This window comes from Anguilla rostrata, chromosome 10 (assembly GCF_018555375.3).
Source record: "Anguilla rostrata isolate EN2019 chromosome 10, ASM1855537v3, whole genome shotgun sequence".
NCBI classification, from domain to species: domain Eukaryota; kingdom Metazoa; phylum Chordata; class Actinopteri; order Anguilliformes; family Anguillidae; genus Anguilla; species Anguilla rostrata.
Window position 1 is genome coordinate 10,050,525 of NC_057942.1, and position 17,983 is coordinate 10,068,507.

General features: G+C 51.7%; 1 protein-coding gene across 8 annotated transcripts in view; it reads left to right on the plus strand.

Moving 5' to 3' along the window:
• The window catches only part of cabin1 (calcineurin binding protein 1), a 68,379-nt gene that overhangs the window by 19,542 nt on the left and 30,854 nt on the right, over positions 1 to 17,983 (plus strand). For 4 of the 8 annotated variants that reach the window (XM_064353978.1, XM_064353982.1, XM_064353980.1 and 1 more), the window contains exons 26-31: positions 221 to 381; positions 1,398 to 1,624; positions 6,980 to 7,045; positions 8,752 to 8,931; positions 9,560 to 10,008; positions 16,434 to 16,547. In XM_064353978.1, coding sequence (XP_064210048.1) covers positions 221 to 381; positions 1,398 to 1,624; positions 6,980 to 7,045; positions 8,752 to 8,931; positions 9,560 to 10,008; positions 16,434 to 16,547 — 1,197 coding nt within the window. The remainder of the gene's footprint in view (positions 1 to 220; positions 382 to 1,397; positions 1,625 to 6,979; positions 7,046 to 8,751; positions 8,932 to 9,559; positions 10,009 to 16,433; positions 16,548 to 17,983) is intronic. The other 4 variants (XM_064353981.1, XM_064353984.1, XM_064353983.1 and 1 more) reach the window with 4 other exon arrangements.

A 17,983-nucleotide genomic window follows, 5' to 3' on the forward strand; every position in this document is an offset into this window, starting at 1 on the left:
CAGTTAGGTTTGTAATTTGCTCAGTAATTTGCTCCAGTTGTTAAGAGAGTTTACTGGCTCAGCGCCCAGTTAGATTAGTAATTTGCTCACTGTGTCCAATTAGGTTAGTAATTCACTCAGAGTGTTCAGTTAGGTTAGTAATTCGCTCAGAGTGTTCAGTTGGGACGGCTGGTTGGAATAAGCGCTATATCAGGCCCCTCTCTCTGACTGTTTCCCCCAGCTGTACTTCCGTCTCAGTGCCACCATCCTGAAGCTGCTGGAGTCCGAGGAGGCGAAGGAATCCCAGCTGGAGCACGAGCTCTTCTTCAACATCCTCTCGGACGCCGCGGTCGGACCCTTCGCCAGGGGGGAAGAGAAGAACATGCCCAAATCCAGCGAGAAGTGAGTGGCCCCGCCCTCCAGTGCTTCCTGGGTGCTCTCAATTCCCCCTTAGTTCTTGTTCTAAAGGATTCTGGGAACAGCCATTTTTGAATATATGCCGGTTTGATACTAGTCACAATGAAGCCACTGCACGAAAGCTGCATCGTCGTTAAATTCTGCTTTCGAAAACCTGTGAGTTTGCCGTGGAAGCCTGTTTGATACAACGTCTAATTTAGCTTTTCAGTGGCTGTTGTTCGTTTTTCCTCCTCAAAACTGTGCTCCTGCACCTTTGGCGCCTCGACAGCCCCGGTCTACGTGTCTGCAGTCAGGCGAGGGTGGCAGAAGCCTCTGGCAGTGTAAGTGTTGAGCTGAGTTGCTGAGGCTGCGACCCAGAAGCCTTTGCAGCTGTAAAGGAACTGTGGCGCCTTCATGCCTCGACAGCGACACCTCGTTAGGTCGCGTTCTGCAGAAGTTATATAATCAAAGCTGTGACATCACCCTTTATTTTTTCTTTTCGTTTCTGCATTGTATTTCGGTATGGAAATAGAAGGCAGGACTAATTACAGTGTTCCTGCATCAAAACAAAATGTGTTACAATGGCGGTAACCGTGGCGCCTGATTAGTGCAGATCGTTTTTTCTGCTTATTTTGCCAGTGACAGATGGCGTTCGTGCAGCGTGCCCGGCGTAGGTAAAATATTCCGCTAGCTTTCATTTAATCTGAGTCAGTAACACCATCTATTAAAAAACACCATCCTTAAGCAGGTAGGTCTGTTCTGTTTGTGTTTGAGTTGACACCCTCCACCCACACCTGCTGAGAAAGTGTGTGTTTTTTTACACACTAGCTCGTAACATGAATGGTGGGCATTGCAGGGTGTTGGGTTGTGCTTGTGGTGCGGGGGGGGGGGGTGTTTCTGCACTGTGTATTTGCACGTGGAAACCCTGTTTTCTTGGTGGATGGGGGGTGGGGGTTGAGGGCTCTCGTCGGCAGCTTCTGACCCCCCCCACCCCGCGTCGTGGCTGTCTCGCCCCCCCCCAGGGAGAAGCCCCCATCGGTGAACGACGAGGACTCGCACTCCTCCTCCGTGGGCGTGGCTCCAGGCCTCAGGACGTCCCTCCCCTCCAGCGGGCCAGGTCTGACATCCCCACCGTACACGGCCGCCCCGGTCGACCACGATTACGCCAAACGTAAAACCCTCCGGCAGCAGCAGCAGCAGTGGCAGGAGGAGCAGGAGGAGCAGGAGGAGGAGGAGCGGCAGGCCGATGGTACAGTCCCAGTCCTAGACTCCGCCTCTGGGGTGGGGCCTTCTCTTCACTGGGAGAGGAATCGCACTGGGGAGGAATGAGGAGGATGGCGATAATGGCGATGATTATGATGATTATGGTGATTGGTGTGCCTCCAGTAATGACCCCTCCTGCACCAGGTGACAGGGAGGTTGTAAGATGGGCAATATGGCTGCTTGGGAGCATGTTAGGAGATGAGGCTGTGCTAGTGTGGACTGCGTTGTGTGAGCTCATGCATGAGCAGTCAGGTGCCAGGAGCTTCAGACCTGGGCAGATGGAAAAGGAGGAGACGAGGACTGTGTGTGTTTGTGTTTGTGTTTGTGTATATACCTGTGTGTATGTGTGTGTCTACACGCACGTGTATGTGGGTAGATGATGCTGTGTACGTGTGTACATTTGTGTACGTGCCAGCGTGCGTGCGTGCGTGCGTGCGTGTATAAGCGTGCACGCATACGTGCGTGAGTGAGTATGTTACGGCGGTTGGCGGCTGCAGCGCTCCAGTCTCTGCTTCTCAGTACTGACCCCGCCCCTCCCTCCTGTTCCCTGTGCTTCCCCCTGCTGCTCCCTCCCCCCCCGCCCCCCACTGCCATCATTAACCAGTGGCCCCACGCACATCGGCGAGAGGCGCAGCGATGCATAGCTAACGCACGGCTCACGCCGAATTACCTGCAGCGCCCCGCAGCTTTCCCTCCTTTCACGATTAGCACAGCCCGTTAGCTTCCGCCACCTTCCTGTCAGCCGTTTAAAAAAAGCCTTTATTCATACGTTTAGTTTTTTTTATAAAAATGTGCCTTCGTCGATGAAAGTTTGTTGGCTCGACGGAAAGCCGCGTACGTGCGCCGCGGCGGTACAGACGGTCCCCGCGCAGTTGTTTACGTTCCCAGCGAGGGAGAGAGAGAGAGCGGCGGGCGATCGAGCGGACATAAAAGCACGGGCCGCTCGGGCGCGTTTGCACAGGAAAGCGGAATGAACCTGGCCGAGCTGCCGGCCCCCGGGGTCCCACCCGACCCCCTCCCTCTCCCCCCACGCGTGCTCCAGGCCGGGCCCGGAGAGGTGTGTTTCCCGCGGCGGGGCGAGAGCAGAAGGGTCGCCGCGGGAACGCCAAATCGAGCAGAAGCGGCTCCTCCTCCAGCCGGGCCGCGGGAAGTCTCTGAAACGTCCGGCACTTGAGCTTAATTGGCCCGTTCCGTGCGCCACTCATCCAGTCCCACAGTTATTAAAATAATAGATTTTTGATATTAGCCAGACGCGAGCCGGCGGTTAGCGCGGCGGCGGGGTCGACAGGTGCCCCTCCGGCGGCTGAGCAAATGCCAGCTCTGTCTCTCAGACCTGAGCACACACGCTTACAGCCGAGGCTGTGCCCGGTTCACCAACCAGCGCACTTTATGAAGCGTGCACTCAAAATGTTCTCTGAAAACGGCTGGGTTTGTATTGTATTGAAATGGCTTCCATGCTTAATTTACGGGGGCCAGTGTCAATGGAAACGGTACATTACGATGATTATGGGATAATAACGGTAGGTTTTTTTCTATTGTATCTCATGACCCAGCAGTGAGTCCCCACTCACTATCTGAGAAGCACCAGGAGTGCTCTCTGCGTATCTGAAACGTGACTGGCAGATACTCCAGGAAGCCGGAGGGACCGGGCTCCAGGCTTTGAATAGGTGTTCCTTTGGCCGGGCAGTTTCGGTGGCACAGCTCGTCCTGGCATTGTGCAGAGGGATGCCACGTTCTGGCAGGAGACGGGGGCCGTATTACGCAGCGGACGTGCCCGCCTGTGCCCTGCCACCCGGGTTAAACTGGAGCATCCTGGCAGAGCCTGGTCCGTGTGCCACTGACGGCTTACCCACAGAGGACAGCGGGCGACGTGAGAGAAGAGAGAGTTTCCTTAGTCAGAGTTTCAAAACGACATGTTTACCACACACCTTCAGTGCACCTTTTGTCCTCCTTCACTGTCGTCATTCGCTATAATTTACTATTGCAGTTGAGAGAACATGTTTTCACAGGTCCATTGATACGGTTTTCTGAGAAACGCGAATCTGCGCTTAATGGGAAAATGCTTTTAATGCGTTTCCCCAGACTCCACAGCGAAATGACAACTGAAATTTTACTTACGGTCCAAACAGCTTTCTTTTCATCCTCTAGTAACTGAGGAAAATGTGTAGATTAACTGTTTGCTTTCTCTAGAATTTGGTGCTAGTGTGCTGAGATTTTGAGATGTCCATTATAAATAGAAAGTGATATTTGGGCATAGTTGAACATCTTCACTATTACTAAGGACAGAATGCAGTGATGCAGTGGTCCACATCTGCCCTTCCAAGCCTCAGTCGAGCCCATTAGACCAGAATGTGAATAATTGATTTACCTGCAGTGATATCGGTTATCAATCCATGCCCTTCAAACAGTTTGGGGGACGTGGAGGCAGGACGGATTGGTTCTCTTGGCAAGGGCAGACCTATGATAGTCTTGACCTGCTTCTTTGATGGATCCATTAATGCAGGATTCTATGCAGAAAAAAGAGCCAAAATACACTTAACACAATTGAATTAGTGTGAAATTTTGATATGTCTTGCTTTCCAAAGACAGCATTCCATGAGCTAGCATAATTCTTTTTTTACTGAATGTTTTTAGCAGGAGATATGTTGTATATTTACAGACGTTTATGACAACTTGCTGGCTTTGTTGTGGTTGGTATAGGGGCACCTGCAGGCTTGTGGTTTGCAAGAAAATGCAGTTCAAGTAACTGCATAGCTGTTTATACAGCGACATCGTGATTCCCCTCGAAAAGAAGATTGAATGTTTGTTTTTTGATGAATTGCGCGCACAACCTCTAGAGGCATAACATTGCTGTAAAAGCTGCTTCGGAGTTATTTGAAGTATATTGTTTTGTTTAAAACCCCTGATTGCCCAAATTCCAGCTGTTGTAAAGCAAGCCGTTTCTCAGAAACTCATTTTAAATATCTGAAATTTCCTTCATCACAAATATGAAATATGAAAGAAAAAAAAACTCCAGGAAGTGAACAATCCCTTTAAAATATCACCCATAGCAATTCCTTATGGGCCATGGTTATAGCTTGCTTTGCTCACACATGATGCCACAGGATGTAGTATTGAGTCTGAGCAGATCAATAGACATCCCTCACTGCCCTGCCATTTGTAAGGTGGCAATAAATGTATTTTTAGATTTTAAAGCCGTTATTTATTGTGGCTATTTAGGCAGCTTCCAATTTTCAAGTGGTGAATAATTTCAATTTGCCCTGTATTAAGAGTTATGACTGGCTCCTTTGAGATTATATTTTAATAAAATATATATTATATTTTTTCTAGAACAGGTGTCTGCGTTCCTGTTCAGTGGTTCCTCTTTGTTGAATAATTAGCTTCATACTTATTCTGTCACTTCAGTGCTTCCAACTGTTATTTGGCTACAGCTGGCTGGTCAGAAATGAATAAATTTAAGTTTAGAGTTTCTTATGGACAGTTCAGTGAGTGGTAGTGTAGTTTCTCACCTGGAGGTGCTACTTCCTCAACATCAATAGGCGGAAAAGTGGTGTTATATGTTTGAAGCCTGCTAGCTCCCTAATGGGTGGCAACAAAGGCTGCATCAGGTTAGGAATCGGGTTTATTCCGGTACATTCCGTCTAAGGAAGTATGAAGTTGAAATAAGTTTCTTCCCTTTTATAAAATGCCTTGGTGTTTCAGCTCCGAACAAGGACTGCTGCAGAAAACCTGCATTTTGCACCTAATTTAAGATCGCTCCGCGTCGCTGAAATGGTGCCTGACGAGACGTGATCAGACGTCCCTGTCATTCAGAATCGTGAGTGAGTTCCGCGCCACTTTGTTAGAAAGGGACTTAATTGCACTCCTGCAGCACCGAGAGAGGGCGGAAGGTCCGTCGCTGATGCTTTTAGAGCCCATGACACATCCACTCAGCAGGCAGGCGAGCAGCGCGACAGAATAGCCGAGCGCCATGGAGTGATTTTGACGCGAGCGAGGGACCGCGGTCGCTCCGCGCGGATATGAGAGCATTGTTCTGCCGTCGCCGGGCCGCTTTTAGCCCTCCGTCGCTCAGGCCTTTTATTTTGACGGCAGCGCAGCGCTGATTACCTGTATCCGTGTCTCCGCTAACTTAAAGGGCATTTGAGGTCCGTTCTCTTTGGCGGTTGGATTTCGAGCCTCGTCCAGCATTCCGCGGAACATCCCGGATACTGAAATTAGATTACGGCACCGCCAGGTTTTAGGTCCGGGTAAGAAAAGGCTGTGGGTTTGCTTCAAGTACGGTTCAAAATAAATCCTGCACTCACCTGAATGTCACGGAACATGCGGCTAAGGGTACGCCCTGCTTGGTAACCCATCTCACAGGCCAGCTGGCTGTATGAACTGATGGCATCTAACTGCTAATGAAAGAACAGAAGCAACAAATGTATGTATCACAACGCACCTGTTATTGTGTGTATTTAAAAGCGACCTTTTTTTCTATTGCCCCGAGTCTGTCTGTCTTAATACTGCAGCCATATTGCCCATGTTGCTGGTTTCTCTGTCAGCCTTTCCAGATTCCTTCCTGCCTACCTGCCTGCTACCTCTCTGCCTGCTTGCTTCTGACACAACCTGCTTTTGTCATTTTTGTATGCATGTGGAACCCATGGGACGAATGCCCCCGCCAGACAAGTCCGGTGCCCCCCTTCCCCACTCCCCAATCCCCCCCCGCCCACAAACCAACATCGTCCTCCGCCGTGTGTCTGTGAATTTACAGTGTGGCTGGTGGCGGGGTTTTATGTGTGGGGGGCCTTGTGCAATAACATTTCCAGGTGGTTCTTCTCAAGGTAAAGTAATTTTTTTATACAGTCATATCTGGTACCGATCGTACTGTAAGTTCTGTTATTGAGGGGGGAAAAAAGCGGGGAAAAGAACAAATTCAGCGACGACCCGTCGAGATGCCGTCTCGGGGTGCCCGTGTCCTGGTTAGCACCGCGTTGGCGCTCCGCCCACCGGACTGACGGCTGTCTTCGATTGGCCCGTCAGCGGGACGGCCCTCGTGAGCTGATTCCCACCACTGCCAGGCGGGGGGTTGCTGAAGCACCTCTTTTTGAGTCGTCAGGTATAAGGAGATAGTGAACAGCGCTGCAGTTCCTGGCCACATTGGCTAGATGAATTTTGTGTAAGTTGCTTATGTTGCCTTGGTAGAATATCTGCTAAGCAAATTTACAATGATTCCTTTGCAATTAGCAATGCTATAGTTTCTCCAGTAGGACGGTATAGCCTTTGCACTGTATATCCTTAGTTAGCCGGGACGAGGGAGCTTTAAATGTGCCCTAAACCCAACTCCCAATGTCCTCCACAGCCCCCCCTCCTTCTGACCACGATTACTCCCTGCCCAGCTCCCCGGTGTGGCTGTCATCCAGGAACGGTACAGTCCCCACTGTCTGCTCTCCCAGCTTCCCCTGAAAAAAAGGACAAACTGCTCCTCTCCCCTGTTCACACTTCCTGGGTTTACTGGGCTCCGTACACCCACTTCCCCCCTCTCTACCAGTCTGTTCACAAATCTATTTAGTGGGCTTAAACAGCATGCTGAGGAGTGGGGTCGTTTAAAGGTGGCTTAGGGTGGAAAGTTACAACCGCTAGGCTAGGCTACTTGTTTAAAGGAATGGGCCGAATATACAGATGATCTGTGATTCATTTCTAGCTAAATTCCTGGATGTACACAGAGCTTGGAGTGCTATGTGCCTGTAATAACTTGCAGCCCTGAGCCACCTGAGCTGTTTTTTTATTGGTTGAGCTTAAACTCCAGGCATGTAAAAATGAATGGAAATAAACAGGAGTAGCTGAGCTGGCTTATTTCACGCGGGAGCTGCGTAATGGAGCCTCCTAAGTTTTAAAGATGTTTTTGGATAAACCCAGAGGACGCTGAAGAGAGGAATCCTGTGCTACCGCCGCCAGTCCTGGCTGTGTATACTCTTACTGAAAATCCATCATGTCTGCTGGTGCCGGGAAGCAGCGCCCTGCGTGTGAAGGCCGACTCTCGGACCTTTTCCCGAAACGCGGTCCGTCCTTCCCGCTGCGCGGCGGCGGCGGCATTCCTCCGCAGAGCCCATCTATCACGCGGCCGCGCTCTTGAGCCAAAGCGGCGCGGCGCGGCTGCATTACGCTAATTAGATTTAAGAGAATTCCCCTGTGTTCCCATTTAAAAAACATGGCGGAACGTTCTCCACCCCCCCCAGGTTAGTTCTGCTATTGTCTGCAGGAAGGCAGCTGGGTTCTGCTGAGGCTGCATTTCAGGATGCGCAGTGCCCTGCCCGTGACCGGGAGTTTTGGCACCCGCTCCGTCTTCTATTATGGAGAATGGGGGGGAGGTAAGGGGGGGGTCCCTGGACACGGTCTGCGGGCGGAGACCCGGCCCGCCCCCTTGCATTAGCTGGGGGCGCAAAAAAAAAAAAGCTACCCTTCGCTGCAGACCCCTCTCAGCGGGAGGGGACGGATGGCCGAGAGCCATGGTAACTCCCTCGTTAAAGCCCCACTAGCTGACCGCTCCACAAGAACTCCAGGGCGCTAGGGATGTTGGGAAAAGTGTTGTCCCAACCCTGAGCGTGGATGGGAGGGGGAGGGCTGGTTTTGGGATTTGGAGCTCCATCAGTTGAACCCCAGGGGCTGAGGGTTCAGACCCGTCCCTCCTCGCTAAAACTACATATCCCAGCATTGATTGGGGCCATCACTGTGCTCCTCCTGCGTGGCCAGTTAGCATACCGGCTGGTAGTTCCTGGCAGCGCAACACACTCTCGCCTCAGCGTTTGCTATACTGCCAGCGGTGCTTCACCTTCACACCCCTCTGCTGGCGGGATATTGGCGGCTCCACAGGTGGCTCTCTCTCTCTGTTTCTCGCTCTATTGAATCTGGTGGTGGCGGGGGGGGGGGGGGTTGTACACATTGGTGGAGATAATTCATACGGTGATTCTTTGTCTGAACGGAGGAGTGGGGAGGGGTCGCCCTGGGGTCGCGCCGGCCCTGGCTCCGCCCCCGCCCTCCCTCCGCAGTCCCGGCGCTCCTGCCCGACCGACGCCACGCCCGCTCTGACTGTGCCGTCTGCGCGCGCGCGCGTGTGTGTGTGTGTCCCGCTAGAGCGCAGCCAGGACAGCGAGGTGGTGATGCTGTCCGACTCCAACTCCACCCAGGACCCCTTCACCGACGCCGCCAGCTCTCAAGACAGCAGCCACAAGGTGCATTCTGGGAAGGGAGGTGCCTCATCCCCTGAAAACACCACTCCCACGAAGGAGGGGCAGCTGGGAGGGGAGGAAGCAGGTACAGCTTTTTCCATCCTATAAACACGGCTGTTAAGTGTAGATTGTGTTAAACAAACTGTAAAGGGTTTACCTGTAAAGGTTTTGTTTAGAATAGTCCAGTCTGATGATTAAAACCAGTAACAGTGGAATATCTCTCCCTAGGGAACTGAGCATCTCACTCTTACTGTGCATATGGGCTCTGTAATTACCTTTGCCACCAGCAGGGGGAGCAGAGGTTATATGGCCTCCTCCGTCCGTTCGTCCGTCTGCCTTTCCGTGAGCAGCACGACCCAAAGCGTTTATGACGGAGCGGTTATCTGCACGGAACTGGAAATGACTGCTCCAAACGTCTCGGTTTGGGCGCTAATAAAAGAAAAGACGAGGGCGCAGATCCTCTCTGTTTGCAAACGTAATAACCCCCGTCGGTAATGGGAAAAATAATGAGCCGCAGGCTAATAACATCGTAGCGTCCCGCGCTGCCGACTGTCATGTCGTGGCCGTAATGAGGGAACATTATGGACAATCTGTAAACATCGCGGCCCGGTTCCCTCCGCCCCCCCGCCGCTTGATTAAATTTCCTGCGTTTCCTGTGTTTGTCCGCCTCGTTATGACGACGCATAATGGCGCTCTGTGTCACCCCGCGTCAGCTCCAGGGGCCGACGTGCCGGCGGGGCCCCTGGGCCTGGGCCCCGCGGACGAGAAGAGCGCGGAAGACCTCCAGGAGGACAGGTGCATCCAGGAAGTGCTGGACACCCTGTCCATGACGCTGGCCGAGATCCCGCCGCCCAAGCCGCCTCCGGCCGACCCCTGCCCCCAGCCCCCCGCCGCCCCCAGCACCCCGCCCAAGGCCCAAGGCCCGCCCCCTCAGGCCCCGCCCCCTCAGGCCCCCCAGGCCGGCGAGGGCAGGAAGAAGGCGGAGCCGGCCCCGGAGCTGCCGGAAATGCCCAAGAGCCTGCCGGCGGACCGGGCGGAGCAGCGGCGCCTCCTGGTGGAGATGTGCGTCCGGGCGCTCTTCCTCTGCCTCAGCAGGTTCCCGCAGCACTACAAGAGCCTGTACCGCCTGGCCTTCCTCTACGCCAACAGCAAGACCCACCAGGTCAGCCCCCACCGCCCACTCACCCGACTCGCAATGTTCTCATAACGTTACCAGAACGTTTCCTCAATGTTACAATCTTGCCGCTGCACTGCAGCGACGTTGTGAGGTTTTGCCTTAGCTGGGCTGTCCCTTACCAACTTCCCGTTTATATAGCTGCAGCATGACTGGGGCTGGAGATCTGTTACGGCTTGAATGCCATTTGAGTTTAGACTGCAGTTACTGGTTCAGTGCATCTCTGAGCTTGTAGGGTGATTAAAAAAAGGGGCACGCTGGATACCTAGCCAGGCTTCTGGGGGCCGGTGTTCCAGTTCACGTGTCGCACAGTTTCCATTTCTATGCGATTAGCTCTGGTAATTGATTGAGGATGAAGAGCGCTGGGCCAGCCCTGCGACTCGCTGGCGGCGTTGGCGCGCGGTGTCGGCGGGGAGGCGGGGTTCTGCGCTGCGCAAGGTGCCGAGGCGGCGGAGCGTCCCCGCGGGTCCCCGGCGGTGTGCGTGGGCGCTCGAGCCGAAACCGTCCCTCGAGTCATCGCGGCGAGCGCGCTCCTGACGCGTCCTCCTCCTCGCCCGCCGGTCGCTCTGCTTCGCGCTCGCGGTTCAGCTTCCTCACAGCGACAGGCCAGGCCCTCCCCCTCAGCCAGCTCTGCAAACACGAGTCAGAGCTGAGTACTACTCAGAACACCCAACTGACAACTGACTACTACACAGCATGCACTCCTGGACTACAGCTGACTACTACTCAGAACATCCACCTGACAACTAACTATTGGACTACAGCTGGACTTCATGGACTACAACTGAGTACTAGTCAGAACATCCACCTGACAACTGACTACTATTCGGAACACGCGGCCATGGACTACAACTGACTACTACTCAAAACATCCACCTGACAACTGACTACTACTGGGAACACGTGGCCATGGACTGCAACTGCCTACTACTCAGTACACGCGGTCTCTGATTACAATCGTCTACTATTCTGAGCGCTCGATTTTCGGAAACGCACGACTGAAACCATTGGAAGCTCAAAACTGTGGGCACTGGATGACAAATTGAGTGGGTAAGCGCTTTCTGAAAGGGTGTCAGTTTCATTCGCGTGACGCCTTTGTCTGATTTTCCATTATCCCTGTGCGCGCGAGAAGACTTTGAGGCCTTTTAAGAGCCAAACGGCAGCTTAAGCAAATGGACTGGTAAAACAAGGCCCTTTTTGTGTCGGCTGATTAGACGGGCGTATTAAACCGCGAGGCTGCAGCAGGTGGGAATCGGCACAGCGGCGCTATTGTAGCTCCCTCCCGCCCCCCCCGGGCGCGGGGTTAATAAGTGATGAGAGCCCTGTTGTTTGGAGCACAAAGCCCTCCGCTGTTCCGTCGTGTTCAGGTGCGCTTCCCGAGACTGATTTAACGTCACCCTCGGCATTCCCCCGCGCGGTTTCGCCGGCCCGTCCGACGGCCTAACGTTTTTACGAGCGCGTCTGTTCGGGGAGGGGCCCGTGGGGGGGGAGCTATCTGCCGACTCTTGACAGCCGATCTCGTGAGATGCGGTGATTGGGGACGGGGGGAGGGGGGGGGATGAGAGGGACAGAGGAGTTGTGGGTGGATGGGTGGGGGGGGGGGGGTGTCGTGCTCCTACCTGCCAGAGGCCCCAGTAGCGGCCCCCATTGGCTCGCTCTCGCGCGGAGACGTCCTGAGCCAACGCTGGCTGTCACGCGGCAGCCTCTTGGAGCCGCTGCCTGTTCCCGAGCCCCATTGTGTGAAGCCGGGCTCGGCGTGACGGAACAAGTCATTCTCTCGTATGAAATATTCAACAATGACAGATCTGGCAGGAAAAGCCCCTCGCTCCCCCCCTCCCCTCAACGCTACGCCTGCCTCTCTTGTTCCTGCGAGAATAGCCCGGTGCAGGAAATTGCTTCCCTTCCCCGGCTCGATTATTACGGTATCAATTACCTCCAGTGACTAAGCGGCCCAATGAGACGCTAGCGCGGCTCCCTCTGTGGGCGTCGGCCCCCTTTCCGCGCCGCGCCGCGGGAAAGGAGATTCCCGCCGCTGCCGTCGTTCCGGGCGCTAATGTTCGCGCGCTTTGCCTGTCTTCCACAGCGTCGTGTCGTCCTTCGGAGTGTTCCACGGGTCAGTCAGGACAGAGAGAAATGGTCTGCACAGTGTACGTGAAGCAATTATCAGACTCTTATGGAATTACTATGAACTGCTCCATATGCTGAGGGGGAGTCCCTTCTCGCGTGTGGTATTTGGTATTTCTCTTTGATATATAATTCTCGAAGCTTGGTTAGCTAGAATGGGGGCGTGGAGCCGATACCAGCCGTTCTGCGTGAGGTAATTCTCAGTAAATATTTTCACCCTAACTGATTTTTTTTTTCCTCTGACCACAGCGTCCGTTTCGCCTCATCGTCGTGTTTGTCTCTCGTCTGTTTGGAACGTGTATAAGCCTGCGTCTGATAGCAGACATTTACAGCTCATTGCCTTCAGAGCAGTTCCTTTGAAAAACAAGACGTACAGGCTGTTTATGACACAAGATATGAATAAGATGTAAACAGTGGATGCCTCCTTAGTGTTCGCATAGCTATTATTACTTAATCTATCACTAGTTTCTGACCCGGGCAGTCCATTTTTGATGCTCATGAATGCGTTCTCTTCCCAAAGATCAATGGCCCATAGTTTACATATAAAGGGCCACCAGTGGAATAGCCCTGATGTATATGCAACACAGTGCCGTAGCTCAACATTTGGTCTGCCAAATTTGGCATCAGGAATGCAACATGTTATGCAAACTTTCTGGAGCAGGTTACCAAGGGGGCCCTCTATGCTGGGCGTGTTGGGTCAAGTTGATTATTTTCCTTGCTTATTTGAGTGGTGGAATTATAAGCCAGATGTTTTCAATTGCACAACACTTTGCTGAAATTGTACTTGTACTGAAAAAAATTGAAACTACCATGCTATGAATGTCAGGTTGATGTTAGCATAATTAAAGCCATTTCATGTGCTATCTATCTATAAATCATTGTGCTTTTTTCCATGTCAGTTTAATTAACCTTATATGTTGTTGCTAGGAAATGGTATTGAAAGCCCCGTCATAAAACTTTGGGGACACGTTTGAAAGGATGGCAACGTTACGGTTAGCATTCTGCTTGGAGACCATTGGAGCCAGTCGTTTACTGTCGTTAAAATGAGAGATATTCTGCTAAAGCTATATCAAAGAGAAGATGTAGTAATTAAGCGAAACGAAATTGGCTGTCTTATCAGGCAGCTTCCGTCCGCAAGCTCATCACTTTAACCACGAGGCTGACGGAGGAAAGCCCCGCTCTGCGGAGGGGGAAATACGGAGGAGGTCCGTTTCCCACGACAACAGTGAAGGGCGCGGCTCTATAGATCTCTGCGCGGCTCAGATCCCCCTGTCAGTCCCAGGGCCTCCCCTTTAGATCTGGTGAATCCCCTAAAGCCCTGCTTCTGTTAGAGGGATCTTCGTCCCTCTCCTTAAAATCCACTGACAGCCTCTACAGGTGGGAAGTGCACACGCCGTCTTCTCTCCCGGACGAAACGGCCCCCCCCCCCCCTTAAGCCAAGCTTAACTCGCCCTCCTCCCCCAGGCGTTGAGAAGGGCCTCACCCTGCGAGCGGGGGGCCAAAAAGTGGAAGGGAGCTGGGGGTCTTTTCCCCTGTCACCATGGCCATGGTACCCCCCCCCCCCCCCACACACACTCTCTCTCCGGAAGTCCAATCGAACCCAGGCACGTGGGGATGGGAGGCAAGCGAGGACGACCTGGGGGGATGGACTGCTGAGGCCCCATGTTCTTTTCATGTAACCCACCCGCCAACCTGCCATCCCATCCTCCCCCTCCCCCCTGCAGCTGGGAACCCAAAATAGAGCATATTAGAAAAGGGTTAAGACATTCTGACATCACCTTTACCAATTACAGTGCGTTAGTAAAGACCAGCGGAACACTATTGGCAGTAATTGGTAGTTACTTAGTGCCGATACTTCAAGGTCCCCAATGAGTTTTAGCAGGACTCGTCTTCACCAACTGCTCTTGACATTGTTCGGTTGTTTCTATTGGTCGTTGCCAGGGTATTGGTGGAGCTCCTCCCTTGTTTCCTACCAGTAAGGTGACATCATGGCTGCCTTATCCAAGTTTTATTATCCCTGCCAGGAACCAGGAAACTGGGAGACATGGAAACCCGCGCCTGGGTTCTGTCAAGGTTACAGTGGCGTGGATCGCCCTGGCAGCCTTCCCGCTGTGAAACGACACTCCAAACCCCCCGCCCCCCACCACCGCCACCCCCACCCCCCCGCTCGCTGTCCCAGCAACCCAAACGCACCGAGAGGATCCTCCTTTACAAAGGCTCCACTGCCCACACAAAGTCCGGAATAGCAGATCAGAGTACAGATCGTCTGGTTAAAACGGTTATTAATATCCCAGCTGCAACCCGTATTGTTGTGATGCCTGCCTAAATATCTTCCCAATAACACAATAAGAGAGCTCGCCTCAGCCCGCTGATCCAGGGCCGCAGTGACCTTTTTTTCTTTCCGCCTAACGTGAGTCCTGGTCCTGATCAGGAGGGACAGTAAGTCGAGTGCACCCTTTCACAAAGTTCTGCTTATCAAAGTCTTGCTTTTCCACATGGAGATTTCCAGATGGAGGTTGATGGCATCGTTGGATGACACTGACTCTGCTGCTTTAGGCTGAATAAAGACATGGCGGTTTCATGGCAGTGTTTTGGCACCATAATGGACTTCTCGCGGGGTCGAAGGTCGTCCTGATTTTCACGGCAGAAATGGCTAGATATACCAGCGCACCCCCGGACCCCAGGCTATCCATACCAGCACCGATCTGACTGCAGGCAAAGCCAAGATGCACTCAGTACTATTACAGTCTTTAGCATAAGACTTCAGGATAGGCCAAAAACACTGAGCTGATGGTGTACGTGTAGTTAGATACTGTCCTGCTTGACATGTGGAATCCCCTTTTAACATTATTCCATGTTAACCTTCCCCACAGAAATGCGCTGGTCACACCCATGTGAACAACAAGTTTTTCATCTGACCACTTTGATTAAAGACCTGTTGCTAGAACCTTTTTTCTTCTTCATTATGTCATAAAATAAAGATCTAGGCCTCTATTAACTTTCTCCATGTATCCATTTCTAAATTTTGTGAAACAGTTGAATTTCCTTATGGTGTAAAGTGAGCCAGGGAGCTCTTAAGCTTTGTTCAGTCTGTTGAGATATTTACTTGAGGTTCACTTCTGATTGGCAGCCCACTAATCATTCGCACTGTTGATTGGTTAAGATTGCCACGATAATTACCCGTTAAATAGTCTCCAAATGGCTTACCAAATGGGGAACATTGATTAAAGGACGGCTAAGTCTCAACTGAGTAAAACGGGCTTAATACCATGGCATTTGTTTTCTTTGGTTCTGTGTGTGTAATATAGTGATCATTTTGGATTGCATGTGGTCACTCAATCACCTCAGGCCACCCTGTAGCTTGGGCTGCTACTGCATGGCCCTGTCCAAGCTTCCTGTCCAGTGGAGCAGGATTTCTCCCATAATCCCATCCCAGATCCCGTACCTCCTTTCCTACCGCCATGACACGTGCAGACACTTATTTATTTAGACACCCATCAGTTCAACTGAACTGCTCTCCCTGTGTTATTACACAGGTACAATATAAACACATACAAACATGCTCCGTAAAGTCTTAACAGTGTATTAGAATTAAGTGGCATGGCAGTGCAATGTAATAGCCTTTCACCTTCAGCTCCCTGCCTGACAGAGAGACCGCGGTTCCCCGCTACGAAATGCCTACGGACCATGCCGTGTCCACACTGGGCATATAAAGAGTTTCACTCCACTTTTACTCTCGGGAACTGTAATCCCGTATAATCACCGCACTTAATCCAGTCAATGACAATGCATCAAGGGCCTGAAAGGTCTTGTGTGTTTGGGTGTGCGTCGAGCCAGGAAAAGTGCGCAGGGTGCAGATTAAAGGTAAACCTATGTGTTTTTAATCCGCTGTTGTCATGCAACGTTGGTCCAGTTGCCTTGAACCGGTGGGATGTCAGCGGATTTGCACCGCTTCAGATGTTGCATCTGCGCTGGATAAATTGAATCGAGTTTCACTGCTAATCGTACACAGATGCAATGTAATTGGAATTATTGGGCGTATATCATGGATGAATGTGCTCCTGCATTTGTAGTGTGTGAAATGATGTTAGGATGAATCTCCTGTGTAACCGATCCATTGCTTCTAATTTCTCTCTCTGCCTTGTGCGTGCATGCGTGTGTGTGTGTGTGTGTGTGTGTGTGTGTGTGTGCGTGTTCCCAGCTATCTGCCTCTGGTTCTCCCAGCACGGAGTGCTTTTCCCCTGCTCTTCTACCCACAGTTCTCTCTTGATTATATTTTGTCTCCACAGAACCTGCAGTGGGCCCGAGACGTGTTGCTAGGAAGCAGTGTCCCATGGCAACAGCTGAAGCACATGCCAGCGCAAGGGCTGTTCTGCGAGAGGAACAAGACTAATCTGTTCAATGTAAGTCACACAGCTCAGCAGAGCTCTGCTTCCTTGGAGCCCTTTCCCATGTGCAGACAGACAGGCTTCCAAACAAAGAGCCCCCCTGTAGGCATGCATTAGAGCCAATTTGCTCCATTTTAAAATTGCAGAGGCAGAAGGGGTTGGGATTTATACCGCACAGCGATTCCCAACTTTCCTCTTATAGATCAGTCACACTGAAAGCACCAATGGACAGTTTGCAGCGTTCCCTTCATTGTTCAATAGAAGAGTGGTTCAGAAGTGCATAAGCTAAACATGTAGCCACACAACTTGCTAAAATTAAAAGGATGGAAGTTGAAATAATTAGAACTTTCATTGTCACATTTTAGGATGTGGACATGACCGACCAATCCTTGCCGAATTGAGAAGCATGAAATATGTTTTTTTGTAAATTGCGGACAGTCCACTAGTAGACATGTCAAATGCAGGTTATTTTCTTATCTACTTTTAGGTTTAGTAAAGTAGAAATATTTGATATTTTATTTATGCTTCAGTTAGCTTGCTCAGTGATGTGTTCATAGCTTGTCGGAATCTTGAAATGGATGCTCCAGTGTCTGTAGCTGTTCATTTTAAGGAAGTGTAAGGAAGTTGCTTTCTGTGTGACAGCGAGAACCGCCCACCATCTTGTGATTGACAGCTTGAACTTGTCCCTGGAAGAACGAATGGCTCTTAGCACATATGCACTTTGTGTAAAACTTCCATTATTTTCATGGGTTACATATCGATGTTAGGCACGGATGGCTAGAAAACCAACATCTGCAAATGAAGCGTCACAATTTAATATTGTTTAATTTCTTAAGCATTTATTGGAGGACCTGGAAACGGAAAGAGAGATTTTATCGGGCATGAGAGCTGGGAATCTTTATCCACAGCATAACACGAGTTTAGCCATGTTCAGTTATTATGGTGCCTCGTGCTCATCAGGGAAAGGGGCAGCTGTTCACAGATCAGTCATGGGCTTTAATATAATACACTGTAAACACAATTTATCAATGCCAAGGGCTGTGGGGGGGGAGGGGAAGAGCACGGAAGCTGCTTGTTCTAAGAGCTCGCATATCACAGTCTCCCTCAAAGGCTACTTTTCCAATTTCCCTTCGCATTCTTCGTATTTATTCGGAGAGTCTGGGGAGAGAGATTTTTCCGGGAGCGGTTGATTTTTGTGTCTGTGATTGCTTGCTTGGTTGTGGGTTACCCTGATAAGACCTCGCACGGGCCGTAGGCGAGCGCGGAGGCGGCTTGTTTTTTGAGCTCCGCGTTTGGAGAGCCGGTTTAGCGGCGCGCGGAGGAGGGTTCTCAGCGGGACGGAGGCCTGGCGCGGGCCGCACGCTCGTTTTGCGATCGACCGCCGAAAGGCTAGATAGCCGCGAGCGCGCGCCGTTGCTGCTGCCGTGTGGGCAGCAGGTGCCACGTTCCAA